Source organism: Fukomys damarensis, unplaced genomic scaffold (assembly GCF_012274545.1).
Source record: "Fukomys damarensis isolate Sample0158 unplaced genomic scaffold, DMR_v1.0_HiC HiC_scaffold_15, whole genome shotgun sequence".
Lineage (NCBI taxonomy): Eukaryota > Metazoa > Chordata > Mammalia > Rodentia > Bathyergidae > Fukomys > Fukomys damarensis.
This window is the reverse complement of record NW_022900927.1, coordinates 55,152,350-55,180,327: the sequence shown is the minus strand read 5'-3', so window position 1 is coordinate 55,180,327 and position 27,978 is coordinate 55,152,350. Positions and strand designations below refer to the sequence as shown.

The window sequence follows — 27,978 nt, the reverse complement described above, 5'->3', positions numbered from 1 at the left end:
TTAAAAGTGCTTAAAATTTCTGTCTGTATCCTAATTAAGCACAAAGGCTCATTGTTTATTATCCACGGTATATCCTTAAATGAATTTTTCAAGGAATAAACCCTTCTGGAGTAATGAATCAAATACAGAGAAAAAGACCTCTGCCTGGTCCAGAATAACTTGGCGATGAGGTCGCTACTGAGCCACACAACTGCTGTCCCGGGCTTCTAAAGTAAACTGCTGGCCACGGAGCAGTGGCCTCTTCCAAATCATTAACCTTCAGATGAAGCCATGGAGGCCGCAGTTCTTCCTAAAGTTAAAAATCTCAGACCTGAAAGCAATGGAGGATGTTTTAGATGTCACCATTTTATCTGACCTGGGCTACAGAGCCACAGAGGTGAGAAAAAGGAGAAATAAGCAGTGTTTAAAAAGCTGCACTCACAAGGGAAAATGGGCTTTGGCAGAAAGCTGGGTTCATTTCCCTCTGTTGGTGTACACTGCAAGATTAACCTCGTTCCTTTGAGCTACGTTTTATTCATCAACGCAACTCAGAGTCCACTTAAAATACTAACTTCCTTTTAAACATCCTTATGATATTTACTAGCAAACATATCCCAAGAGAACAGTTACTTCCACTATGCAGAAAAAGCTTAACTGCTGAATTTAAGACTGATGGCTGTTATTCACCGTCTGTGACCCTGAGTCTCCCTCTTTTTTTCCTTGACTGGGCAGCTGAGCTCAGCTTCCTCTCTCTGACCTTCCTTTTCCAAATGCTGGAGCACAGCAGGCATTTCTGGGTCAGCAAAGGAAACTATCCCTGCCTTTCAGAACAGTCTCTTCTGTGTATTCGAAGGACTGAGCAAGAAAAAGGAGCTGTAATCCAGTGTACTGTGACCCTGATTAGGGCTCGGCATAAAGAGGCTCAACTCTCTACTCTGCTGGGGGTCGGGGGACCCGCGCTTCAGCCCTGTAGCTGACTGTCACCAGCCATCTGACCACGAGGCTCAGCCTAGCCCAAAAGAATGCCTGCCCCATCCAAACTCCCTGCCACGCTGGCCGCCACTGTCTTCCTGCCTGCCTCACAAACCCGTGAGGACGCCTGGTTCTCATCCTTTCCCTCCCCTCCTGTGTATTCGGCCACAACTTTCTTTTAAGTTTTATTGGCCTGAAATTCACACACATAAAACTCACCCATTTTAAGTGTGCAATTCGATGGTTTTTAGTATGTTCAGAGTTGTGCAACCATCGCCACAAACTAATTTTAGGACATTCTATTACCACCAAAAGAAAACCAATGCCTATTAGCAGTCACTTCCTGGCCCTAGCCCTACCCCATTCCCAGCGCTAAGCAACCACTAATCTACTTTCGCTCTCTATGGATTTGCCTATTCTACACATTTCACATAAGTGAGGGTGGTGTTTTGTAGTTGGCTTTTTAACTTGGAACAGTGTTTTCAAAGTGCATTCACACCTTAGTTTTTATTGCTGCCTAATATTCTACTGTGTGTGGAAAACATAAATGTTTATCCACTCGACATCTGACGGACCGGACCTATGGGTTGTTGCTACTTCCATCTACCATGACCAACACTGCTGTGTATAAGTTCTTATGTGATCACATGTTTCCATGGATCCTAATTTTTTCCACCCTCTTTCTTCTTTGTTTCCCCCCGCCCCTCTGGCCTTAAATTCAGGACTTTCAGAAGAAAGGTTTTCTTGGTAAACATTCGTTCACATACACTGTGGACAGAATGAAAATAATGCCCCTCTGGCCTTAAATTCAGGACTGTCTTTCAGAAGAAAGGTTTTCTTGGTAAACATTCGTTCACATACACTGTGGACAGAATGAAAATAGGTACAACCTTCTGGAGGACAATTCTACCAAAATTTTAAACACATGTACTTTAGGACCCCAGAATTCAATTGCAGGTCCAATAAATACAATCAAATCCAATACATATTATACAGGCTTGAAGATGACTACAAGGCTGTTCTCTGCAGCACAACATATAATAAACAGCAAAGAATAAGAAAATAAACTTAAAGATTATTCGGTAAGAATCACTTAGGAACCAGGCCCACCTGTACTCACTCAGGGAGGCTAAGGCAGGAGATGTGCAAGTTCAAGCTTGGCCTGGGCAACTTAGCAACTTAGTGGGACCCAGTCTCAAGATAAAACATAAAAAAGGGGTGGGGATGTAGCTCAATGTGAAGGCCCTAGGTTCAATCGACAGTACTACAAAAAGAAGACGAAGAGAAGAGGAGGAGAAGGGGAGGAGGAGGAGGAGGAGGAAAGAGGAAAAAGGAGAAAGAGGAGGAAGAGGAAGGGGAAGGAAGGAAGGTAAGTCATGAAGATTACAGTGGACTACCAATCTGCTGATTAAAAAATAATAAGACACAACTAAGTATTAGTATAACAAGCTATCCCACACATTAATTAAAGAAAGCGAGCCACGTAGAAACACATACACTACATCACCATCACCTTGTTCCCCACCCTTTGCTATGGCTGAAGAGCTCTCCAAGGCCATTTCCTACACCAAAGATGATTTCTACTGTCCAGTCTGTCAGGAGGTGCTCAAAATGCCGGTGCAGACCTCGGCCTGTCAGCTCGTTTCCTGTAGAAAATGTTTCCTGACTGCAACAAGAGGAAGTGGAATACACTGTCCCTTGTGTTGTGGAAATGTGACTAGAAGAGAAAGAGCGTGCCCAGAACGGGCCTTAGAGCTTGAAAACATCATGTGCACGTTTTCTGGTAGCTGCAGATCCTGTGCAAAACACATGCAGTTTTATCATACGAGACATTGTTACAAATACAGCATCTCTGCTATCATTCCAAATTTTCAGATTTTTCAAGATTCTGTGGGGAAGAGTAATAGGAGTGAAACATCCACATCTGATAATACAGACACTTAACAAGAGAATACAAGTTCTTCTGGGCATCCCACCTGTAAGTGTCACTTGGGTCAAGAGTCTAGACAGCACTTACTGGGCCACTGTAATAGTAACCACCTATTTCCGATGGTTCCTGTGAATCTTCAGCTAGATGAGGAAACCCAGTATCAAACTGCTGTTGAAGACTCTTTTCAAGTAAACATCTAAAGTCTGAAGACATCTCTGCGTCTTTGTGCCTGTAAGTGCCACGTTTAAGGGGAAAACTACATGAAGTCATCATTTCAATAGCTCAATGTGTACATTAATAAAAGTAATTCAGTCTATTTGTTTTTCAGTTGAAAAATACAAGTGGGTCACCTAAAATTTTTACTTCATCCTCTTGACAAGTTAAAAAATTGAAAGCTATAATATTACTTTAAAAGCATGAAAAAGGTTGTACTTTATCTTTTTTTATATTAGTATGATTGGATTTTCATTATTTTGTTGCTTTTGAAATCTGGTGCCCTTCCCCCTTTTACTTTTTGTACACAAGTAACACAGTAGCAAACTCCAAAAGATACAATTCACGTAAACCTCACAAATCTGAGACAGTTGCCGGAGTTGCAAAATGGAACCCTGAAGTGCTAAATGGAATGATCCAAAGGAAGTTTTGGAAAATACATTCTAGCCGAAGGATCCAACTATGAGAAAACTGTATTTATATAACACTTAGTATTTTTAAAACTAATGAGAATTTTTTTTTAGTAATTAAATTTTAAAAACCGAAAGGTCATTTTAAAGATGTTCTTGTTGCTATTAGGAGGATATGTCAAGATAAAAATGGATTTCTTTTATGGGCAGCTGGTCATTTCAGTCTTGTTTGACAAATCTATAAGCCTGATACATACCAAGCTAAGTAACAGTTCTTTGGCCTCGGAACTTTCAATAGCCAGTGTTTCTCAATAGCTAAGATGAAACTTACAGGAGAAACTTTTAGGTGGTAAAATATTCTACAGAGAAATAAGATGTTCAAAGAAACGCATTCAGAGCTAAAGACACATACGCATACATTTTTGTATGTGTACATATATACATTACATATACATCTTTGCATGCAATTTGTCGGGTTATATATAAGATTTCTATTAAGGATTTTAAAAATCAAAAAGCAATATAAGATTGAAATGTTTATCTGTTTTGATTAAAATTTTATGTCACTGAATTTTTAAAATCTAACAAATGTTAAATGAAATAGTTGGCTGCTATTACATCTTTATTGAGCGTACACACAGTTATCTGTATATGGTGCTCATTTGTTACTCTCAAAAATAATGTGCAAGTGGTAGATTTTCACTCACCACTAGTTCACTACTTCTTAGTCAAAATGAGATTTGTTCGTAGTATTCAGTAATGGGAATCCCAAAGTATTTTGTAGAAGGGTCAAATTATGGAATAAAGGATGAAGAATGGATTTGCTGATATTCCATACTAATATAGAATGTTTACACTTTCTTAAAAATAACTAAAAGATAGCCAGGTGTGGTGGTGTAATCCCTGCACTTGGGAGGCTGAGGCAGGATGATTGCTGAGTTCGAGACCAGCCTGGGCTACGTAGTGAGTTCCAGGTCAGTCTCAACTACATAATGAGACCCAGTCTCAAAAAAACAAACAAAAAAAAACCTAAAAGAACATAAGAAAATCTCAGAAGTAGTTTGTTGCTAATATATACATATACTGTAATAAAAAGATACATTTTGGTTCTCTTAAAACCCTTGTTGACTTTTCTACAGTGAACATTTTTTAAAATTTGAATAAAAGTGTTACTTTTGGGGAAAAATACATAAACTAAATGAGTCTACTTATATTTAAAAAGTATATGCTTGAATGTCCGTTTAAAATGTCTACAAAAGGGTGGGGATTTAGCTCAGTGGTTCTGCCGTCTGCCTGACAAGCGCAAGGACCCGAGTTCAATGCCCAGTACCAAAAAAAAAAATTTTTTTAATGTCTACAGGCCCAGTGATTTAGCTCAGAAGTTCCACTGCCTGCCTTGCAAACACAAGGTCCCAAATTCGATCCCCAGTACCTAAATAAATAAAATGTCTACAAAGACACAATTTTTTAAAATGAGGATTCAAAATTTGATGGAAAGGGACAATTGCTTTATATTTTGTACTTTCAGTATTTTATATACCTTTTCCACAGTAACTAAATTATGAGCATGAGAACATTTTTAGAATTTAAAAAGGTGTTGTTTAAAATAATACAAATACTACTAAAAGGATGCCCTACTGTGAATGAGCCATGGGAGGGTGCGAGAAAATGAACAGCACGGAGAGAAAAGCCACACGGGAGAGGAGCAGGGAGTGCTGGAGACATTCATGTTTCCTCATTGATTCCTGCAGCCCAGATTCCAGTCCCAGCGTGGAAAGCACCACAGGACTCTGACACCACATTCCCAGAAAGGCAATGCAGTTCTAAAGGAGAGGAGACCTCAGACCAGCCCGTTCTCACCGGGCCGACAGGACAAGAGTAGAAGGTTGTGCCCCCCACTGTGTGGCCCATGGAGCTTCTACACAATCCAAGGTGCCCGCCAGAGAACCCCAGGGGGCTGCAAGGCTTTCCCAAATGGCAGGGCCAGAAGCCGGGATCCCTGAATGTCCGCATGGAACAGAGCCCTCCCTACTCACATCCAGCAAGAAACAGCCTGAGTGAAGCCACTGAGATGTGCAGAGACTTCAGCATGCTTGGGCAGGTATTTTGTGTGTTTGCTATGCACACCCACAATCAGCCAAGGCTATCCACACCAACGACTCAATTGCAAGTATATACACATGTCTAGGGAACTCTGACGTGTGTGGTACTCTGTACATAGTACCACGTTTAAACTTTCTAACAGCCATTCCTAGCTCTATTTTACAGGTGTGGAAACCAAACCTCAGAGGAGAGTGACCAGCTCAATGTCACACAGCTTCCAATTGGCACAGGCAAGATCTGAAGCCATGGATTTCTGACTCCAAGGTTCATCTTCTCTGTTCTCTGGGACACCAGGACTCTCCCTGCTAACAGTTCCCGCAGGGGCTACTCCGGCATACATAAATGTGGTCCTGAGAAGCAGCAGAGCCATGCCAAGGCCTGTCTAGAAAACCAGCGGGAAGGGAAGGCAGGAAACTGGTTCTGCTGCAGTCAAGGACCTCACTCTGCCTGTGGCTGTGGAAGATGAAAATTCCCACTCACACCACACCGTCAGAAATATCAATAATGTGCTCTAGGAAACAAGCAGGAGATGACTACACCATTTTAATTTTCCCTTAAAAGAGTCAATCTAACATCATTATGAGTGACACTTAAATGCTAATTGAAAAAGCATGTTCTCCTGTCTCTAGACAAGTATTTGCATGTTAATTGATTCTGGGGATAAGAAGACCAGCTTCCACTATGAGGTGTCAGAAGGAGAGAAGAAGATAAAAGGTTATGGCAAAGACATAATTAAATTACTTGGCTTCAAGAGTTCCAAAAAGAAATAAGTTATCCTTTGGGATGCAAATTCATACTGCCTCTTTCACGAAGAGTGCATTTTAATGAAAGGTCCAAAACACAGATTTCCAACTTCAATACTCTTTTAATGGAGTACCTTCATACAGATCAAAATGACTTTTACCTGAATGGTGGCTAACAAGCTCATAAAGGCTGTCGATAGGGGAGACAGAAGCCTGCTTCCCTCAAACCTAATAAACTACAAACACACTGAATAATCGCAAACAACATCAACTTCATTTTTTAAACAACAAACCATTTCTTTCTAAAGGGGTCATGCAAATTAGTACAAACCCACAAACTATAGAACCAGGAAGATGTTTGCTAAGACGAATGTTTTATAAATTAGGTTACCTCAAAAGATAATTTTAGTAAGGTAAACATTCAACTTGCTACACTCTCACACCATGCTTATTAGGATTATAATTTGTATTGCACAAATTTTACTGTTCGCAATGCTTTTCTCAGCCCTGGGAGATAAATGAATATAAGTTTATCTGCTATACAGATGAGGAAATTAAACCTCAGAAAGAATACGTGGCTTAATCAAGATCACTGAGGTAAAAAGCAGTAGGATCATGTCTAGAACCATCTCCTAATTCCAATGATCTTCTCATGCTACTATATTGTCTTTTTTCTTCTATTTTATTCAAATGCTGATAGTCTCTGACAATAGCACATTACTACTATGATACCGCAAAGAGTTCATAGGACATGAATACCTGGGATTCGAATACGCACAATTTGAATGGGTTAAATGGGGTTTTCTTTTTTTACTCTTCTGCAAAAGCCCACTCGAGTAACAAAAGTACACTAGTTAACCCATTTACCATACAGACTTATGTTCTGTAATATATGTGATGAAGGATTATTGTCTATATAAAGAGCAGCACTAATTAAATAAGAAAAAGGGCAAAAATGAGCAAAAGCTATGAACAAGCTATTCATAAAAGAGTTTCAAATAGTCAAATGAAAATTTCTCTAATCTCACTAGTAATACAAAATTCAAGTTGAAAATTTTTTTTCCTGTTAAATTGGAAAATACTGAAAAAAAATTACTTGATTCTCTGGATTCACAGAAATGGAGCCTACTGTAACCCTGAATAGAATTTAAAATGACACAATTCAAAGAGGAAGATGAAGATGCATGCTTATGATTCAGAAATTCCAGTTTCAGGGGTTAATTTTAAGAAGATAGAAAGAAACTAAAAATATCTATATGTGAATATGCACAAACACACTGCTTCTAATAATGAAACAAGATTGGAACAACCTAAGTTCACAATGCAAAAAAACATAAATTTTGGTATGTATACCATATCCTGCAGCATGGAAAACAATAATGTTAAAAGCTAGTTGTGGTGGCACATGCATGTGCTCCCAGACAGAAGGATCACTGTAAGTTCAAGGCCAGCCTGTGCTACACTGTGAGTTCAACGCCACCCTGGAATACATAGAGAAATTCTATACTGAAAAAACAAACAAAAAATTACGTTGAAACTAAATAACTAAAATATAAACAACAGGTAAATTAAACAAGACCCAATTAAATGTACTTGAGCTAAAGACTCAATACTATCGGGCTGGGGATTTATCTCAGTGGTGCAGCACCTGCCTTGCAAGCGCAAGGTCATGAGTTCAATCCTGGTACCCCCCCAAAAGACTCAATACTATAAAGATATATATTCTCCTCTATATTTGATTATAAAAGCACTTGATCTGTAAATTCAAAATAATCTGTCAAAATCCCTTCAAATTTAAATTTGTAAAAATCGACAAGATGACTCTAAGCTTTATTTGGCAATGGGAATGGTCAAGTACAGACAAGAATCTTTAGGACTGGCAAAAGACGTAGTCTCTAGTTTATCAAGCTATAGGATTCAAAGCATATTATTCACACAAGGGCAATGCACCAATGGAAGAGAACAGAGGATTCAGAGTCGGACCCATGGATACTTGATTTATGCAAAAGAAGGAAGGCACTGAACAATGAGAGATTAACAGTCCTTTTGATAAATACTGCTTGATCAACTAGATACCAATATGAAGTAAAAAGAAACAACCCTAACTTCTCACCATTTAGAGTGTAGGTCCAAGTCAAAATAATAAAACTGACAAATGACGACACAGAAGGACATCCTCGTGACCCTGGGAATAAGCAAAGATTAGCTTCTCTGCAGTACTCAAAAAGCACTAACGATGAAGAGAAATATTGTCAAGTCTAACAACACTAAAATTGAGAAGCTTTACTACCCTATTAAGAGAGTGATAAAGGCAGCCACAGAGTGGTAAAAGATTTCTAACACATGTAACCAACGAATGAACTCACATCTAAAATGTGGAGAGCACAGATAAATAAGAGAAGGCCTGACAATTATATAAGTGCACAAAAGAATTAAGCATTTCGGACCCACGAATGCCAAATATAGCCACATGGTCAATTAATCTGTTTTTGAAAGCTTTCAATCTCCTTGGCTAAGAGGAAAATGAAAAATAAAATCATAAGATACTACAACATGTCTACCAGACTGGATAAAAACAACACAGAGACTATACCAAGTGTTGCCAAAGATGTAAAACAATAGGGAGCTAACATATATTGATGATGCAGTTGTAAATTAGTACAATCATTTTAGTAGCATCTTGTAAAGTTGGTGTGAACTTCTAATTTCATCCCTAGACTTGTAAACAGACAATTCAAAGATCTGCACATGTGCCAAAGCTATGTATAAGAACGTCAACAGCAACCTTTTTCAAAATAGTCCCTAACTATAAAAACCCAACAATCATCAATGACAAAATGGGTGGATATTGTGGCATCTTCTTTCAATGGAACAATATTCAGTTATGGCGTATGAATGAAAAAATAATACATGTTAAAATAGAAACAGAGTCATCTCATAAACAAATGCTAAGTAAAATAAGTCAAAAACAAAAAAAATCCTAAGTACATTCATCTCATAAAGTTCAAAAACTGAGGCTATAATGTTATATTCACAATAGCTGTTACCTCTGGTGAGGAGAATGAGGCCACGGGAGGCTGCTGAGGGTAATGGAAACGTTTACTGATCTCGCTCACCGTTACACAGATATGTGTGCTTCATACTTATTCGCTGAGACTGAGCTGCACACCTAGGCTTTGGGCACTTTTCTGCATGTACCCCCATATTGCTATAAAATATTTTAATCTATATTCATTGGCTTGGAAGTATTTCCATGATATATTAAGTGGGGGAAAGTATGTAATTCTCTTTAGAGAAATAGAGTATAAGTGCTCAGGGATTGAACACAAGAGCACATGCTAGGAAAGCATTATTAACAGTGAGCTACATCTCTAACCCAGCAAGCATTTTTACTGATCCCATTTAGGACAGAACTTGCTGAATGTCAAAAGCTATTGGAGGGCTGGGGACTTGGCTCGGTGGTTCTGCCACCTGCCTTGCAAGCACAAGGACCCGAGTTTGATTCCCGGTACCAAGAAAGAAAAGCTACTGGAAGTGAGGATTCATTAAAAACACACACTGTATTTGCCTAAAACTTTTGACTTGGCACTAAACATTTCAGGACTTGCTGACTAGAACGCCACATAATCTGCATAAATCATAGTCATAATCCATCTTCTCTATTTTCAGTTTTAGCTTTACCATGAAATGAAAATTTAAATATGTGAAGCAATATGAATGTCGAATCTTTCATGACTTTTAACATTTCTTTTCAAACCCTACATAATTATTCCACCCACTGTGAATTTCAAAGTAATTGTTTTAGAGATTCATCTTTATCACATTTTGCTAAACCATTAAATCTAATTTTATTGGAGACAATAACTCATTTTACACTAACATTTCATTGGTTATGTAATATTTAATTATATTTCATAATTATAAGAAGTTCAACAGGCATAAACAGAATGAAGGAAAAACAAATGAGTTGAAGTAAGAATGCAACTTTGGATATACTAAAGAGAAATCTGTTACCCCTCCAGAAAGACATACATATATATATATAAAATTCTTTGCATAAGAAATAGAGGATAAGCTAGGTGAACTGGACACACCTGTAACTGCAGCTACTCTGGAGGATGGCACTAGGATCACAAGTTCAAGGCCAGCCCAGCCAACTTAGCAAGACCGTATCTTAAAATTTTCATAAGTGGGGTAGCGACTGGGATATAGCTCAGGACAAAGGCCTGGGTTCAATCCCTAGCACCAAAAAAGAAGGAAGAAAGTTTATCACAGGTTTGTCATAATTAAAGGTGTTTCTGGTTTAATTTAACTTGTTTGTGTGTATTTCTTCAGAGGACTTGTATTGATTACATTTTTAAAAAACATTTCAAAGCACAAGAAGCAGCAGCTTGTCACATGAACACAGTGACATCCTCTGGAATTAGTCTGGTGGCCTTTGGAAGTAGATGATATGAACCCTGGTCTCCTCTGAGAGAGTAAAATATGACGGCCAAGGATTTTACATTAAAGAGATCAAGATTCAAACCCAGCTCTGCCATTTATTAGCTGTAAATCCTTGGGAAGGTGTCCCCTCTGAAACAGGTTTCACGTCTGTAAAAGGAAATGATGCCACTCTCCACAAACAGGTGCTGAGAAGGAATGCCATTTGTGTGGGAGCTAAGGCCTTACAATTAGCCCCTGACATGGAGTAAACTTCAGTAAATGGTAGCTGAAAACATGGGAGGGTGTGTAATGGGGAAACGGACACATGCATGCACGAGGTAACAAAATAAATGCGAGGCCTCACAGCACAGCCTACTGGCAAAGTGCTGGGGAAGTGCAGAGTGGAGCCTGAGAAATTAAGGGAACGCAGCTCACTTCTTACACAGGAAGTGGCTCAAATGAAAGCTTAAAGGGACCAAAGAATACAGAGCAGGAATTTAACATTTCATCCACCTCTTGAAGGAAAAGTATACAAAGAAATCCTAAGCAAGTCTGCTGGGATTGTTTGCCCATATGTTTGGAGCTTGGAACTACAGAAAAATGTGAAGAAATATGAAGAAAGCTTTGTAAATGTGAGATTTAATGGTTCGGAGAGCACAGGCAATACAATTCCGGTCCACGATCAGATAGAAAGGACTAGGCCCGGGGTCAGGGTGGGCGAACGCACACGTGAGGAGGAGGCATCGCGGAGCTGTGTCTGAGTCCATTCGAGTACTGTTACTTGAAACCCAGTCCTTAAAGTCTAACTTGAGCCACTGTCTCCAGGGAGTTCCTGTCTCCAAGAACACTTCACGGCTTTAATCAGCAAGTCTTTGTCTGCAGTTCCAGGCATGGTTCTGGACACGAAGACCTGGGAGATGAAGAAAGCAAATTTACTGCCTTCAGGGAGCTCACATTCTGGAAGGCTTGGCTCTTCACCTCTCAGTGCAGGCTGGCTAATGCCGATGACACCTAAACATCCATCTTACAAAGGAGTCACATGTGACCATCTTCCCTTAGACAAGTTACACCTTGAAGTTCATTTTAGCCTGGGCCAAAGGTAGAACAAGAACTAAAAAGAAGCATTAGGAGCTTTGCCAAATTCAATGAAGGAAGTGCACACTGCAGACAGCAGCCAGACACAGAGTCCCAGGGTGGCCAGATGCCAAATCAGATGATACAGTCCAATGGGAAATTCCAAATGAATATAGATTATTACTGGTCACAAATTTAGAGTCTTTTGGCTTTTGTTTTAATCAGAAAAAGCAGTATCTTTAATTACACTAAGTATTCCCTGTGGCATTTCCGTCATTAAAAGACTGTACATTTTTTACTACACAGTGTGCAGCAGAAGACATTGTAACTAGGCCCGGGTGGCGGCAGGGCAGAGGAGACACAACCCAGCAGGACAGCCGAGCCACTAAGCCAGATCCCAGAACCGCTGGATTCACTAGGGAAGGCTTCAGGGAAAAGAGTCTCAAAATCACCCAGAGACTCAGTAAATTGGCTGGTGTAAGCTGTCAGAGAATGAACAATGACAAGCAGAACAAACAGATGTTTTGAGTTTTCCATATTTACTAGCTATCTCCTCAAAATTATGTTTCTTGTATAACACTTTTTACCTTTTAAGGGAATGTCAATTTCTATCACTTTCCAAATGTCTCTGCTCGCACCTCTCAAACTGCCCCTCCAAGGACAACCGGCTGCAGTTCCTCAATCTGCACCAAGATATTCTGCTAAAATCATACATGGCAGTCCTGGACTACTTCACTGAAAAGAAGTTCCTAAATGAAACATTCTCCAAGTATTTTCCTCATAATTCTGTTCTTGACTTTGTGGCACTAGCCAATGTTTTTCCAAAGAATGACCAAAAGAAAAAAAAAAGGGGGGAAAAAAACAAATTTTACAAGGGCTGATGATCCTTAGTCCATGCTACAGTCTGGATGGGAAGTGTCCCCAGAGGCCCTGTGCAATGGCCTGGTCACCTTGGCTCAGGGCTGGGGACCGTGAAGTTCCCGTTCAGTACACCACCCAACATGACACCATTCTCTAAGTGCCTGAGGGTTCAGTTGCTCCCATTCTAGCCACTAATGTTTCAATCGGTGCAAAAACAAATATTTCAGACACAAAGAAACAAAAATATAACAAATCTCACAAATGTATGGCACTCCCCTAAGAAGTCAGACTGCACATATATGGCACCCAACAGGAAAACTCATTTCGTTTAGTTTTGTTTAGCTTACCCCTTCTTTTCTGAGTAGGCACGAAAAAGTATGGCATTACATGTGGGAGGGTTTACAAGAAATGAGTCACGACAGGCTCTGGAAAGGGGAACCAAGAGACTGGGCACAGGAGTCAAAAGGAGATCTCTGGCCTCTTTAACTTGGGCACATATGTGTTCACAGCGCAAAACCAGTAAGTTCTAAATGTTAACATGGAACGCTGAATAAAGGTCTTTATATCATTTAAATATCCAAATAGTTGAGAGCTAAGCCCTAGAGCCCATAGGGTCTTTGTGACCTCTTGGCTCTTCTTGCCTGACCACCCCTTTCTCTGGATGTTCATGTTCTCATCTCCATAACCAAGTTTGCAATTATATCGAATGTCACTGGTTACCGATTCAAGCATGCCAGGCATTAGCCAGGTGTGGTGATGCACACCTATAACCCCAGCACTCAGGAGGAGAGGCAGGAGGATCACTGCAAACTGGAGGCCAGCCTGGGCTATACAGTGAGTTCAACACCAGCCTGAACTACATGGTAAGAGCCTGTCTCAAAAGCCCTCAAAACAGAAAGTCAGGTATCTATCTCCAGTAGACTTCAAAACCCTGAAAGGCAAGGAAAAAGATCTGAATTATTATTACTTTGTATCCCATTCTAGAAATGGCTGCAGTAAACACATTAATTAATCACTTGTCTAAAAGAGAGCAGCAGCAGCAACCAATCAGGACGTCTCTGATTACCTTTATTTAGTGTATATCATGATGCAAACAGAGACAAGACTGTCACTTTAAAGACAAAGAATCCTTTCTTTAGCTTAAAAGGGTTCCAAGTTATTAACCTTTCAAATTTATTTTAAGCTTATTGCATTTTTACTTTCCACCGAGTTGGATCTTTGTTTCAGGTTTTTACTGCAGTAGGGTAAGTATTTCCTTCCAGCTGGGAAGAAACAAAGCATAGAAGATGGCAGAAAAGCGAAGCTCACCCTCCAAAAAGACACTGAAATTTTCTGAATTCACAGTGTTCGTCCACCCCTCCTTGGTATTAAAGCATGGGCAGAATTTTTCTGAAAATCAGCAAGAAATTCATCAGAGCATACTGAGCAGCAGAGAATTAAAATGGTGAAAATTACTCAGAATATTCACTTCATTCCTACTCGTCACAAAATGAAACTGATGCTCATGATACCAACTTGGTCACACAGTAAATTTTGCTGAAAATAAGACAGACAGCTCCTACTAGGCAATGCAACCCAGCAGTGCTATAATGGGTAGGAAGTCAGCGAGAGTCCTATAAGCTGTGTGGTACAGTGGGTGGCCAAGAGACAATGGGAAGGGAATGGCATCCAGCCTGTGATCCCCTTCCCTCTCCCTGCAACAGGAAACCTGCTCTTCCTTCATTGTCTCTAACTCAAAACGGCCACTTCACCCACCCAACTGTGTAGGTTCCAAAACTGGGAATCACCTCTGCTTTCCCTTGGCCTCGCTCTCCACTTCCGGAAGGGGCCACTTCTCATGCTGCCCCACAGTCACCCTTTAAGCCCCCATCAGCTGTGGCCCAGATCGCTGACTACTCTCCCTCAAGACACCTTCTGACCTGTCGGCTACACACAGACTCAGAACGACCTTACATAATGAGAACAGTATTACAGTGGACCCTTGACTTACGAACTTGACCAGTTCCTGTGGCCTGGTTGTAACTCAGGTTGGTTGTAAGTCAATACAGCTGAGATCTGGATGTTTATCTGGGTACATGCTACAGACAACAGCCAGATGAATCTTTCATTAACCTAATTAATCCAAGCTGTTCGTGTGTCAGGCCAGTTGTAACTTAAGGGTCCACTGTATGTTACCTCTCTCCAAAAACTTGCTGGAATAATCAGAATAAACCCAAAGTCCCATTAGAGTCACCTGGAGAACTTTTTAGCAATCTGATACCTGGGACCTACAGGGGAGTTTCTGACTTAATTGGTCTTATGTGTGGCCGGAGCTGGCCAGACAACACTGTGCAGCTAGGACGAAGGACACTGCCAACCTACTGGACCTCATCTCCCTCCACTTCTTGCCTCGTTCATGGCCCCCAACCACTGCAGTCTTTTCTCGCTATCTCACAGGCCCATGTGCTGCACAGTCCCCCACCAACTATCACTGAGGCCTCACTCATGTCACTTCCTCAGGGAAGCTCCCACCCTGGGCACAGAGCTGCCAAACCCTCACTACCAGCAGAAGAACACTCTCCCACTCCCCCAGGGACCTGCAACAGGGCTGGAGTCAGGTGGATTCCTGTTAGTGAATGACCACATGGATGAGTAATAAACAGTCCAGCAGAGGCACGAACCCTTACATGTAAGCTCCTAATGAGAAGCCGCCATTACACAGCCACACTGGCTTGGCACGCTGTGACTGTGGCATAGGGCAAGTTACATAAAGACGCTAACATCAGAATAGGCAAGGAGTACTACGCATCTGGTTAATTTTTCCGCCAAACAAAAGCAACAACTAGGAAGATCATTCACGCAAATAAAACATGCATAGGTAAAATAAAGAATGAACCTTCTAGATTTATAAGTCAAATCCCTAAAATCATAGGCTGATGTTACAGACCTTCCATAACTGAACAGAAAGAGAGGTATTCCTTTCCTTACCTACAGTCCAGCCAGAGCAGGTAGACTGGCCCTCTTGCAAACTCATGCCTCTCATCTTCCATGTCTTTGCCTCCCCTTCACTCTAGAATCTTACTTCTCTACAGATCTCTGCTGGTCAAAATCCCAACCACTCTTAAAAGCCCAGAGAAAACATTACTGTGTCCATTATATAGTCCTTCATCCCAAAACTTTCAATTACTCTGTTTTCCCCTTAGTGGAAAGACTTTTTAGTGACTTCTACACATCCATTCTGGTTCTCTAAAATGTATTCTAAATCAGACTGACTATAGATGTTTAAAAATAAAATCTCAGCGGTACACTCTCTTTTCAGCAATCTCCCACTGGACCTAGAGTAAAATCAATGCTATAAGGTTCCAGCCCTCCTCCCTCTTGGTTCACCTTATGAGGAATGGCCTGTTTATTTGGCCTCCCATTTTAGAGGTTCCAGTCCAACAATGATTGGCCCTGTCACTCTGAGCCTCGGGCAAGGCAGCACAAGCTGGCAGTGTATGGAGAAGGGAGCTACCATCCTCGTGGAGGCTAAGAACCGGAAACGGGAAGCAGTGTAACAGGCAAGCACCCAAGCCTTCACTATTCCCACACTTTGGTGCTATTAGTTATCACGCTGGGGCCCAGCACAACAAATGGCTCATATTCTCCACTTCTCTGGAGGCCAGGTCAGTCTATTTTATGTACAGTTAGCAGGCTGACCTGGACAAACCAGACAATACTCTTGTTTGCCACATCCTAGCATCAGATGGGAGTAACCAACTAGACAGCTAGCTCCAGATTAAAGTTTATTTTGAGAAGAGCAGATTACTAATAGCTTCCATTCTTGGAAATCCAGTGAATAATCTTGTTTTCCTCCACTTTTCCTTTGGCAACTTCTTTCTGTTCATGTTAAACTTAGCTGTGTGTTTCTCTGCATTTCCCATTTCTCATCTATCTGGGACCAGTCTGCAGGAAAATGCCTATAAACGAGTTGTACCAAAGGGAATTTTCCATCAGAGAAAGTCTTGGTTAACATGCTCCTTCCTTGCTGTTAAGAAAAGATGTGGTGGGCAAAGCAAGTGGTGGGGCAAAGGAAAAGAAAGAATGAGACAGAGAAAGGCTCTGAATGAGTAAAGCGCAACTAAGTGGAGAAAAGAAATGATTTCAAAATCACAACATAATATTCTCTGGGGGCCAGAATGAAAGAAGAGATTTAGAGAGAAAATAGTTTTCGACCCAGGAATCAAAGTGTTTCCTTTATTAAGCACTTATGAAAGGAAATAGTTTGTACATTGTCAGGAAACCTAGGTGAAGGCTTTATTTTTCACTGTGCAGCTTTTTAACTGTAACCATTTTACTGTAATCAGTAACAGATATTTTTCTCCTCTGTGCCCCCTACCTCTGAGCCAAGATTATATCAACAATTACTATTTCTGTGGTTTTTTCCACTCTGGTTACATCATGTACAGTAAAAGTAAACATATTTATAACCAGCAGGTTGTGTAACAAGATACACTTCTCTGTTTTGCTGGTCCTCCAAATTTAAGGAATAATATAGCACCCTACACTCCCACAAAGCTGAATGAAATTCTTAGTAGACTGTTTCTTAGTCCTCGAATTCCTGGAAACCTATAAGGGTAGCTCAGAAGATACGAGATGCCAGGAAAGCACAAAAAATAATGGCAGCAAAGTGATTATGAGAACTTACTGGAGTTCTTAAGATTTAGCTGCGAACAGTCTTAGCCTCAAGTTTACATACTTGTCTTTCTTAAAATACTACAGTGAGACGGTATGTTTGGGCTTAAACTGTGCATTGCAGGATCCTAATGAAGTTTCTAATATAAATTAATATAAAAAGGTATCACATTAAAGTCTATCAAATCTAAAATTAATGATAAAAATTCCATGTAAATTGAGTTACTAACAAATCAACTTTTGTCCCAACTGAATACCGCCGAAACCTTCCACTGCATTTAAAACTCTCAAATACAAAGGCGATCTTATTTTATTCAAAGCTGCCACAAACTATAAAGAGTTACACATACTTTAAAAGAAAGGAGCAAGTTTATATTTCTTAGTATCCTGTGAGAAATATTTAGCCATTGATTTGGAGATCTGCATTTATGTCCTTGAAAATTGTAGTATTTCTAAAGAAACCTCCAAATGTATCTTTGACAAATAAAATAAGAATAGCAAGGGAGGAAAATCTCATGTTCACTGCTAAACATATATATGTATATATATATATACATATATATGTATATTTCCTCCCCCCCGATATCAAAGATCAAACTCAGGACCTTGTGCTTGCAAGGCAGGTGATGGCACAATTACGACTGAGCTAAGTCTCTGGCTGCCAAAGACATATTCTATTAAGTTTTGGGAACCACACTGTGGATTCTCATCTCAACACATCCGTAACTGCTTGCCCATGGTTGGGGGCTGGTTTTAACTTTGCACATGGTAATATACCTTTTGGAGCAAAGCCAACCACAGCAATAACAAGAGCAACGGGGACTGACTGACATACTTCACTCTCACCAGAACGACCGTAGGGTGTGAACACACATCACTACACTCTACTGTACCGCAAAATCTCACAGACCAAAACCTGGTCCTGTGCTCTAGGTCCAACCAGTCTGCGTAATCTGCACAATTTCCCTTCTGGTGTAACCATCATCCTCACATGGAGTGCTACTATGGCCTCTTCAATAGCTGCCCTGTTCAGGCTTGATACCTACAATCCATTGTTCTACTCAAGAGCCAGAGGAGTCATTGTGTCCCCAGATCATGATACGTGCCTACATATTTTCCCTTCCTTCCTCCTCCTTATAACACTTTTCCAGTAGAAATGAAGGCTCTGGACAAACCACATCCCAATGCTATATTGTCTTTCTCAAGCTCTCATGAGGACCAGATTAAGAAAAGTGATCTCAAAAATTAGCATGTTTGTACCAGTGATAACCTACTGCTTTCAAAATCTTGAAAGAAAAAAATCTATGAGTGATTAATAGCTCCCTTATCTAGAAGCCAACTGTTGAGCCCAACCTTCCAGAGCCCTACTGAGGAGAATGAGAGGCAGGAAAGAGACCACAAAGTCCATACATTACAGCTCCCTTGCATTTAGAAAAACCTAATAAATGAGGCATCTGTTTTCCCACATATATTCAAAGAAACATATTTGGAGATGCTGGGACTTCTGGGGGCTGCCAGGCAAGCAGCACTAGAAAATGAATACTAGCAGCCTACCAGAGAGGAGAAGACAGAAAAACTATGAAAAACACTGAGACCCCAAAACACACAATATATAGTCTTCGGTATGATGGAATAACTACCAGGAGTTGGGAGTGGTGGCACATGCCTGTAATCTCAGCACTATGGGAAGCTGAGGCAGGAACACTGCAAGTTTTAGCCCAGTCTGGGAAATTTAAGAACTTAGTGAGACCCTGACTCAAAACAAAAATAGGGCTGAGGTGATAGCTCAGTAAGAAGGCCATGGGTTCAGTCGCAATACTGTGAGAAAAAATATAAAACACTGCACCAGGAGTAGACCCTAGGTATATCCACTTTATTAGAGTACCATATTTCCAAATGATCCTGAAATAACAGGAAAATAAATGCTAGATATTCCTAACACTTCCGTGAAAGATGGGACAATTACACAATATGTCTTAAATTTTCCAACAAAAATGGTTAGAATAGTTTTAAGTGATGCTGCTTAAGAAGTTACAATTCCTGGGCTGAGGATGTAGCTCAGTGGCAGAGTGCTTATCTAGTATGCTCAAGGCCCTGGGTTTGTACCCCAAACAGAAAAACTGTTACAATCTTAAATGAAAAAGTCTTTCCGCCCTAATAATGGTACTAAAGTGAGCACATATATTGACCAGCCAAGAAATCAGCTGAATTTCTGCTCAAATCAAATCATTTCATTGGGTGGTATGCTAGGCTCAAGAGGGCACTCAACCTGCAGGGACCAGGAGCAGGAGGCCTTCCAGTGAGGATGAAGCCAAGCAGGCTGTGTGTCCTCTCTGCTTGGAAGTTCCCCGGATATGGGACAAGAAGAGAGGGTAAGGTTTTATGTTCTCATCCACTTTTTTCCATTGGGCCCTATTTACTGTTTGGATTGTCCCTCTTTTCTCCTCTATACAAAAGCCTGCCTATTGCTTGGGAGAGCTGTGCCCTTCTTCATTCAGAAAATATTAACTGAGCATCTACTACACACTAGGCCCCATCCTAGATGCTGAGGATACAGAGGTGAACAGGAAAGGTCTTGGAACCGACAGATTACATCAGCTCTGCTCTTGGCCTTAGCAATGGCAGGCTCTCTCCTGCCTCCTCTCATTAACAGTGTGGTGGATCCTCAAGACCTTATTTTGGTCTGGTCCAGCTCACCGAGGGCCTTACAACAACTGCCATATTGCTTTTAGTGAGGATGGTGTTCTAGAAATGGGAATACTAACTAAATCATGGTTTAACTAGTTTTAATACCATGGAATCTATGGAGAAATCATTCCCAACATGTATAGCAAGTCTTTATTGTGCATTTATTATGTGAGCTATAATAGGCTTTTGAGATATATCTGAACAAGACGGAGAAAAAATACCTGACCCACACCAATTTCTTGGGAGATAGTGAGCCATTCAGTAAGCAATGAATGTAAATAAACTATTTCATTTTTTACATAGTAATTAATGCCTAACTACAAATTAAAGGGAATAAAAGATGGAGACTGAGTATAATTTTTAATCTATGCTCAGTACAGAAGTTTGCCAGCTGATATCTTTATCTTCTCTGCATAAATGTTCTAATGATGGATATGCTTGAGCTTAAAATAAGATCCACATTCACCTAATACCAATGATACCCAATCTGTATCCCAACCCTTAAAATAATCATGTTAGTCTTTTTCTGAAATAAAATTACTCACCATGCACTATCAGAAAACAGATTACTTAGGGTAGAAACAGAGCACCCTGCAGAGCACACTGAAGGATGCCAAGTGCCACTCAACCTGAAGAAAGGAAATTCATGACGGATGTGGCACACTGGCCACGAGCCCTGGACTCTTTAAATAGACCGACCAGGTGCCAAAGCATTAGGACAAAGGAGTTATGACCGTGGGGCGGGTCAAGACCAGAGATTCTGCTTTGAAAGCTCCTGTCTGCTGTCCTGTTTCTAAGTCCGTCTGTTAACAAGCAGGGAGCACCAGGCTTTGTGATCCTTTCAGACAAGTAACACCTGGAACCCGGTGACTGAGTCTAGTTGAGGTGACAATCACAGGATAGTTTCATTCTCCGGTAGCATACGTGACAAAGCTGGGATACAGATGAAGCTACTGAAAAGGGCAAAGAGAGGAGGTAGAAGACTTCTCAGACAGGAGGCCTCAAGAGCCCATCACTCCTTGGTGGAAACCAGCAACACTCGGGAACTACACCCACTTCACCACTAGGCACACCTCTGTCCTGACTATTGGAATGTATCTCTCACCCAAGATAATATGCAAAAGCTACCAGCCTTAATAAAAATAGGCATTCGGAAGACCAAGGGGCTGAGGGCTCAGTAGGTGACCTAACACTCTATCAGAATTCCTCCCTGGTTCCGCCGCCTGCCTTGCAAGCACAAGTACCAAATTCAATCCCCAGTACAAAAAAAAAGAATTCCTCACCAACTCAGTATTACAGTACCAAATTCCTGCCTCTGATATTAACAGGCCAGGTATCCATGACAGACCTAAACACAAAGGCCTGATAACTGGACCCAAGGGGCGTCTTCATTCTGAATTAGCTAAATAGTTATCCCCAGTTCCTGATGCTCACTTTACTGAGGGGCTTTCAAGGGCTGTCCAGTGCACTGCAGGCAGTGACCAGCCTGGCCCTCACTTCACCCTGGGCAGGCAGAGATCCTGCTTTCCATCTTTTTCACAGCCAAGGGCATTCTTCAGGCTGCGTGCCTGGCTCCATCTACTTATTAACTTCAGTACTCAGAAGCTGCTGCTTTTTTGCCACATACTTTTGGTACCGGGGATTGAACCCGGGTCCTTGCGCTTGCAAGGCAGGCCATCGAACCGCTGAGCTAAATCCCCGGCCCACTGCCACATACTTTTGAATGTAAATTCTAAGTTCAGTCTGTGCCAGAAGATTATTAACTATAGTTTGAGCAAAACAAGACAACAGAGTACTTTAAAACTAAAAAAAAAGACTTTTGTTAATTGGAGAACAAAAGAATCAATCTAAGTTTTAAGTTTTAAATGTTAAGCCCCAAATTTTTCTTTTAAGACCAATTAGTCCTTTTGTGATAGCCAGCCTGCAAAATAACCTTGTGATTCTTGCCTCCGGTACTCATACTGCTTCGCAGAACTCTCACCTCGCCCACATCACCCAGGGTACCTGTGTGGCAACCAGCTAGCAGTGAAGTGACAGAGCATCCCTTCCAAGCTAAGTCATAAGAGATGCTGTGGTTTTCTTGTTCTCCACAGTCGTTCCGGAAGAAGCCTGCCTCCGTGCTATGAGGACGCTCAACCACCTTGGGGAGTGGACTAAAGGGAAAGAACTGAGACCAGCCAGCCGCCAGCACCCCACAGGGAATGAAAAGGACCCTACCAAGCAAGGTGCCGAGGAGGCAGGCATAAAACAGGACTTTCACAGCAATGCCCTGAAGTGGCAGTTAAGAATAAAGTTCTGGAAAGCAGATTTAAGTTCCACAGCAGTCCTGAGAGGAGCGTGTTAAGAAACAAAGGATTTAGAGCCCAGTATCTAAAGTATTATACTAAAGCCTTGGAGAAGGTCAGTACTAGGACTCCTGTAAGCTGTGATTGAGTTTATTTACCAAAAAGTGCTAAATGAGTATTTTTTTCCAAAGTTTTTCTCTTAATGTCATTTATTCAAAATATAGCATTAATCTTTCTATTATTAACAGCTTTTAGTGGAGCAAATCCATACTAATGTAAGCTTCAGTTATCAGTGACTTTAATAGAACTTCCAGTTAGGGCGAGAGGCTGTAACAGCATCAAATGGTGACAACTGCCTGTTTACAGGGACAGTGACTTGGAGGTAATAGACACCATGCAGACTGGATTCCCAAACGTCTTGTGAGGCTGCTGTGAGCTGTGCTTTGTGACAGCCTGTGCCACTGGTCTAGTCATTCTTTATGGCAAACAACCAGAATCCACTTTTCTCTTTAATTAAATCCATATGTTTTTATTTTAAAGCCAAAAAAAAGGAAGATATATATTTCTAGACTAGCCCTCAAGGTTACTTACTTATTTTATTTATTTCATTTCACTTATTTTATTTATGATACAGAAAAAGAAGATGGCAGATATAGACAGGCACGCTGGCAAGTCAGTTCAGTGGTAGATTCTCCTGAGACGGCCTAAAATTCATTAAGATTGTTTACATGGAACTTCTGCAGGAACAGGTGCTTCTAGAACCTCTTCAATTAAAGTGCAGGTTTTCTACAAGTGGAATTTTGACCCTTCTATCATACCATAATTCCCTTTAATGTGACATCTAGATATTTCCATTCAGAAATTACATGATAGTAAATAATTAGGTAATTTGAATAATAAGATGTACCTTCAACACACTAAGGACTTTACTGAATACAGATGTTAAAGTGTAATTTTAAAAAGTTAAAAATACAATTTGGGGGCTGGGGATTTAGCTCAGTGGTTCCGCCGCCTGCCTTGCAAGTGCAAGGTACAGAGTTTGATCTCCAGTGCCAAAAAATAATAATAATAATTTGTGTACACATATAGTGAGTATATATCAAAACTTATATAACTCATTCATGACAAAAGTGTCATGAAAAGACCCTGATACACAGTTTTTTTAAAAAAGGAATGTTTTAACAAGATTATATACAAATTATATACAGAATATATTAATATTCTATAAAGCAGTACAACAGGACCTTTGGAGTTATATTTTCTATCTGCCAGAAATATCTGTATTATATCAACTTCTAATTTCAACAGAATATAGATTAATAGCATACAGCAAACAAACAACTACAATCTCTCCAGAATTAGATGAGCCTCATGCTCAAATACAACTTTAAAAGGTTATGCCTTTTTCTTACTATCTTATTACCAAGTTTCAGATCATTTATCTTAATGTGAATAAAACCCTGATTCTGTTGCATTTCCCAGAAGAATTTGCCAAATTAAAAAGCCAAAACAGAGGCTAGAATTTAAGCTCAGACGTCAGATTAATAATCCCAAAGGCCCTTTCCCTCCCATTGTTAGAGTTCTATAGCAAACACTGACTTTAGGTTCTGAAGTGCCTCCTCAGGCAGCAGTCCGCTTATGTGATGAAACATATTTGTTTTCATGGGCATCACAGGAGTCCGCAGACCTTGCTCCTAAAGGGTTTATTTGTTTACGTAACAAAAATATACTGAGTTCTTACTATGTCCAGAACTTGGGTTGGGTTTCTTGTCTCAAACTAAGTCTTATAAAGCAAAGCACCACAGCCCATGAAGAATGCCCCTAAAGGTCATGAAATAAACAGAGGCACACAAAAACATCTATCACAATTCCAAAAACAGGCAGGAAAAAAAGCTTAAGAGAAAGCACACCAGTGCTGGCAGCAAAGAATGGGCATGTTGGAAGAGAAAGTCCAGAGCAGGAAAAAAAAACAGTAGAAAGCAAAAACAAATAGTAGGAAAATTGTTCAATATTAGAGGCGACTGACTGCCCCACGTTCTTTCATGACAAAGCTATACAACTGATGACGTTTAACTGGATTTGAAGAGAAAACCTAAGAAATAAAGAGGGACAAATTACTTCAAATAACAAGGTTAAGACCCATCAGGAAGCCAGTTTCTCATACTGTATGACGAGCCCTGGAGAGTCAAAGTGGACCCTTGCAAACCATGTTCCCTCTCTGATTAAAAACCTTCAGGCCATCTTATTCTTAGAATAAAATCTACATTCATGACCAGAGCATACAAGGCTCAGCAAGGTCTGGCTCGGGCTTGGCCCCTCTTCCCTTTGCTCATGAAGTTCCAACAGTGCTACCCTCCCAGGTCCTGGAACACAGGAAGCTCCACCCCTCCTTGGACATGTGGACTTGGGCTGGTCTATCTCGGATGCTCCTGGCATGGCGAATTCCTGCTCCTCATTCATCGGTCAGCAATACTGTCTCACAAGACCTTCCCAGACCACCTCACTCCCACACACCCAGACCCCATCCTATTATTTTTCAACATATCTCTCTCATTTGTTTCCAGAATAGCAGGGATCGTCTAGGGATCGTCCATTAACACTCACTGGAATACTGCCTGATATTCATTGGGCATTTAATATTATTGGAAGAAAGCATGTAGTTGATATGAAGAACTACAGTACCAATAAATAGGACCCAGGCCGAAGCCCTAGAACAGTAGTTTCTTGAAGGAATTCCTGATGCCACTCTGGAATGTCCCTCAGATGTTACCAGATCTGACATCAGCCTCCATGACTGCAACAGCTTGGGGTAGGCCCCAAAGATATATCTGTTTCTAACCCACTCCAATAAGAGACTGCAGGCTACTCTTTCTTCCAGTGATTTCTAAGTCCTGTGGTTTACCAGAGCCAAAAGCAGGGCCCAAGGGGGAACTGGATCCCTTGGTCAGGCAAGATACAAACACCCACACTGTGGGGCCTTCATGCCTTTGCAGATCACTTCCCCATCACAGCTGCCATTCTGGTCACCCAAGGAGCTTCTCACCTCCCTGTCAGCCAGGCAACATCTCCACCCGGGGCACCAACTATGAAGGAGAATTCTGTTTCCTAAACACCCATTTATCCTAGGAAGCAAGCTGGAAGAGAGAGAGAGAGAGAGAGAGAGTGTGTGTGTGTGTGTGTGTGTGTGTGTGTGTGTGTGTTTCCATTTTACAAGTGGAGAACACTACCTGAGGTCTCACAGCTAGAGGACAACAAAGCCAAGATTGACGCTGAGATTTTAACTACCTGCAGTTGAGACCCACACGGGCATGGCACCATGCAATGACCTCAGGGCTAGCTTTGGCAGAGAGCAGAAAAGAGGAGGTGAAATGCCCCCTGACACCACTGCCATGTCCCCGTGCTGAAAGGAAAGCAAAAGTGAAGAGGGAGGAGGAAAGGAAGAGAGGAAGTAACAGGAGAAAGGACAGAGCCTCCCACTCCTCTCCGTCTCTCATGATGACACCAGCATGGCACCTGCCTGACCTGTACCTTCTCTGTCCTGCTCTGCATGGACAGCATTTTGGCTCTTATTTGGAGCTGCTGGAAACGTCCACTCCTACTGCACTACTACAAAAGAGCAACAGCTCATTCAGACAAGAATAAGAATTCAAAACATCTTTCTGTAAAATAACATACATTGTGGTGAGGGTTTACAATACTGGTAGGGTTTTTCCTTTACTTAAAAAAGAAAAAAAACAGTTTAATAAAGACTCACTAATGTGAAATCCCCAAAGCTCTGAAAACCCAATGTTTTTTCATAACTCATTTGGAAGTAAAATCTGACCTGACCTGAACTCCTGGGGCCTGGATTCTTTTGGTGACAAAACCTGACCTGAGTTGACATGAGGCTATTTATAGTTTTTCTTTATCCCACTGAGTGTGAATATTCATCAACCTCACTACAGAAATATTAATGTGTTTGATTACAGGATCCTGCTCCAGACCACACTGCAGTGCTATGTAATAACCAGTATACGCACAATGTTATCCTTCCTTAAAAAAAGAAATCTGAATTCAGCAAAATATAGCCTCAAACGCTTTGTATACAGAATCACAGACCTGTATTTATTCAGATTTGACCTCTCTGATCCTTGGATTCATCACAAATCTGAGATTAGTGAAACATCATTTCATTGGGAAAATATTAATTTCAAACAAGCAACTTGAAAATTAACTTCAGAATGCCACAAATTCCTGGGCTTGAACCTAACTCTATAAAAGTATACAACAAAAATTTTTCATAATAAAAGTTTTTCATTCTGAAGAAAATGGATCAGACTCTCCTTCCCATCCCCACAGAATCTTGGGGAAGTCTTCAGCTTCTGGTCTTCTTGGTCTCTGTGCATGGAGAAACATACTGGAATATTAGAACGGCAACCAAGGAAAAGAAAGGTAACAGGAGAAATCCTGTCATTTTGTTCATTTATATTTCTGTCAAAGCTATGCTTTTATGATTTTATTGTAATTCAAAGTTAACCTTTCTAGTAAAAGGAAAGATCCAACATCCCCTTTACAATACAAAATAACTTCAAGAGAGAATCCCAATCATCTTATAACCATCATGTGAATACAATAAATCCTATAGCTGATTATTTTTCTCACATAGTGTTTTGGCTGCTAAAAAACACGGCCAAATTCAAAGCCTAGCTCTATCACCTGTGATGAATTTTATACTGTGTGTTCTTTGCCCTAACCTTACCCATCCCAGCTTTGTCATATTTTTTCCTACCCTAATTTCTTCACGTGTTTGAGTGGTGATAGTGTTGTTGGTAGTGATGATGATGATGTGTGTGTAATTTAAATATCTTTGTAATAAGGTAGAATACAGAAAAATAAGTACTTAATAACGTGTGAGCACAGATCTATTCTCTTCCAACTAGCAATGACCAAACTCTAATTCATTCTAGTTGATTAATTATAGACACTAAGCCATAATTAAAACCTTCTATGCCATAATGCCTATGACCATCATTTATTAAACAAAAATAATCATAAATTAGGGAAGCAAAAAAACACCTCAGCTATGTTGCGTGCTGCAAATACACACAGTCACTGGAGGAACATGACTAAGGACTGATCATCACATCCTCCCCGTGTGCTGAGGAGGCAGCAGTTTCGAGTGTGCCACGCTAGCTGCCTGTGCCTCCACTCCCATCTGCAGGCCCTCGGCCACTTCCCCATAGCCTGACAGTGTGAGAGCCCTACTTCTTACCCCAGGCCTCCTACTTACTGGAGTTACCGAAAGACAGGGAAGTCCTAAACTAGAGAGTACTCATAAAACTCCCCTAAGAGCCCAGTACTTTCTGTTTTACAACCCATCAACATTTTCAGTAATTCTGAAGCACTGGAATTTTCCCTAGTGTGTAATTCATAGTCCTGAATCATAATCCAGGTGGAATTTCTGAAAGAAGAGCTAAAGATGTAGTTTCAGTGGTCGAGTGTCTGACTGGCATGTTCAGTGCCCTGGGTTCAAAAAAAAGAAAGAAAATCCTGAAAGGAAAAAGCCTAGAATTTAGATAACAAATAGGATAATCAAGTTTCGTAACCATGAATTAGATATTAAGCAAGACTTCCCTGGCCTCCTCCTACACTAGTAAGATATA

The 27,978-nt window shown here is 40.7% G+C and overlaps 2 protein-coding genes across 5 annotated transcripts in view; one reads left to right on the top strand and one right to left on the bottom strand.

The window, feature by feature from the left end:
- Positions 1–27,978, bottom strand: part of LOC104865613 (suppressor of cytokine signaling 2) — a 246,540-nt gene that overhangs the window by 69,049 nt on the left and 149,513 nt on the right. The gene's annotated exons all lie outside the window — the stretch shown is intronic.
- On the top strand, positions 2,485–3,081 carry LOC104865611 (E3 ubiquitin-protein ligase RNF138-like). Its single transcript, XM_019208189.1, has 2 exons — positions 2,485–2,851; positions 2,900–3,081. The coding sequence occupies exons 1-2, from the start codon at positions 2,485–2,487 to the stop codon at positions 3,079–3,081; spliced, it is 549 nt and encodes a 182-aa protein (XP_019063734.1).

Bases quoted from the DNA above. Each gene is read 5' to 3' on its own strand.
- LOC104865611 (XM_019208189.1), top strand. From the start codon at position 2,485: ATGGCTGAAGAGCTCTCCAAGGCCATTTCCTACACCAAAGATGATTTC. The intron at 2,852-2,899 runs GTAATAGGAGTG...ACACTTAACAAG, and splicing joins TCAAGATTCTGTGGGGAAGA to AGAATACAAGTTCTTCTGGG.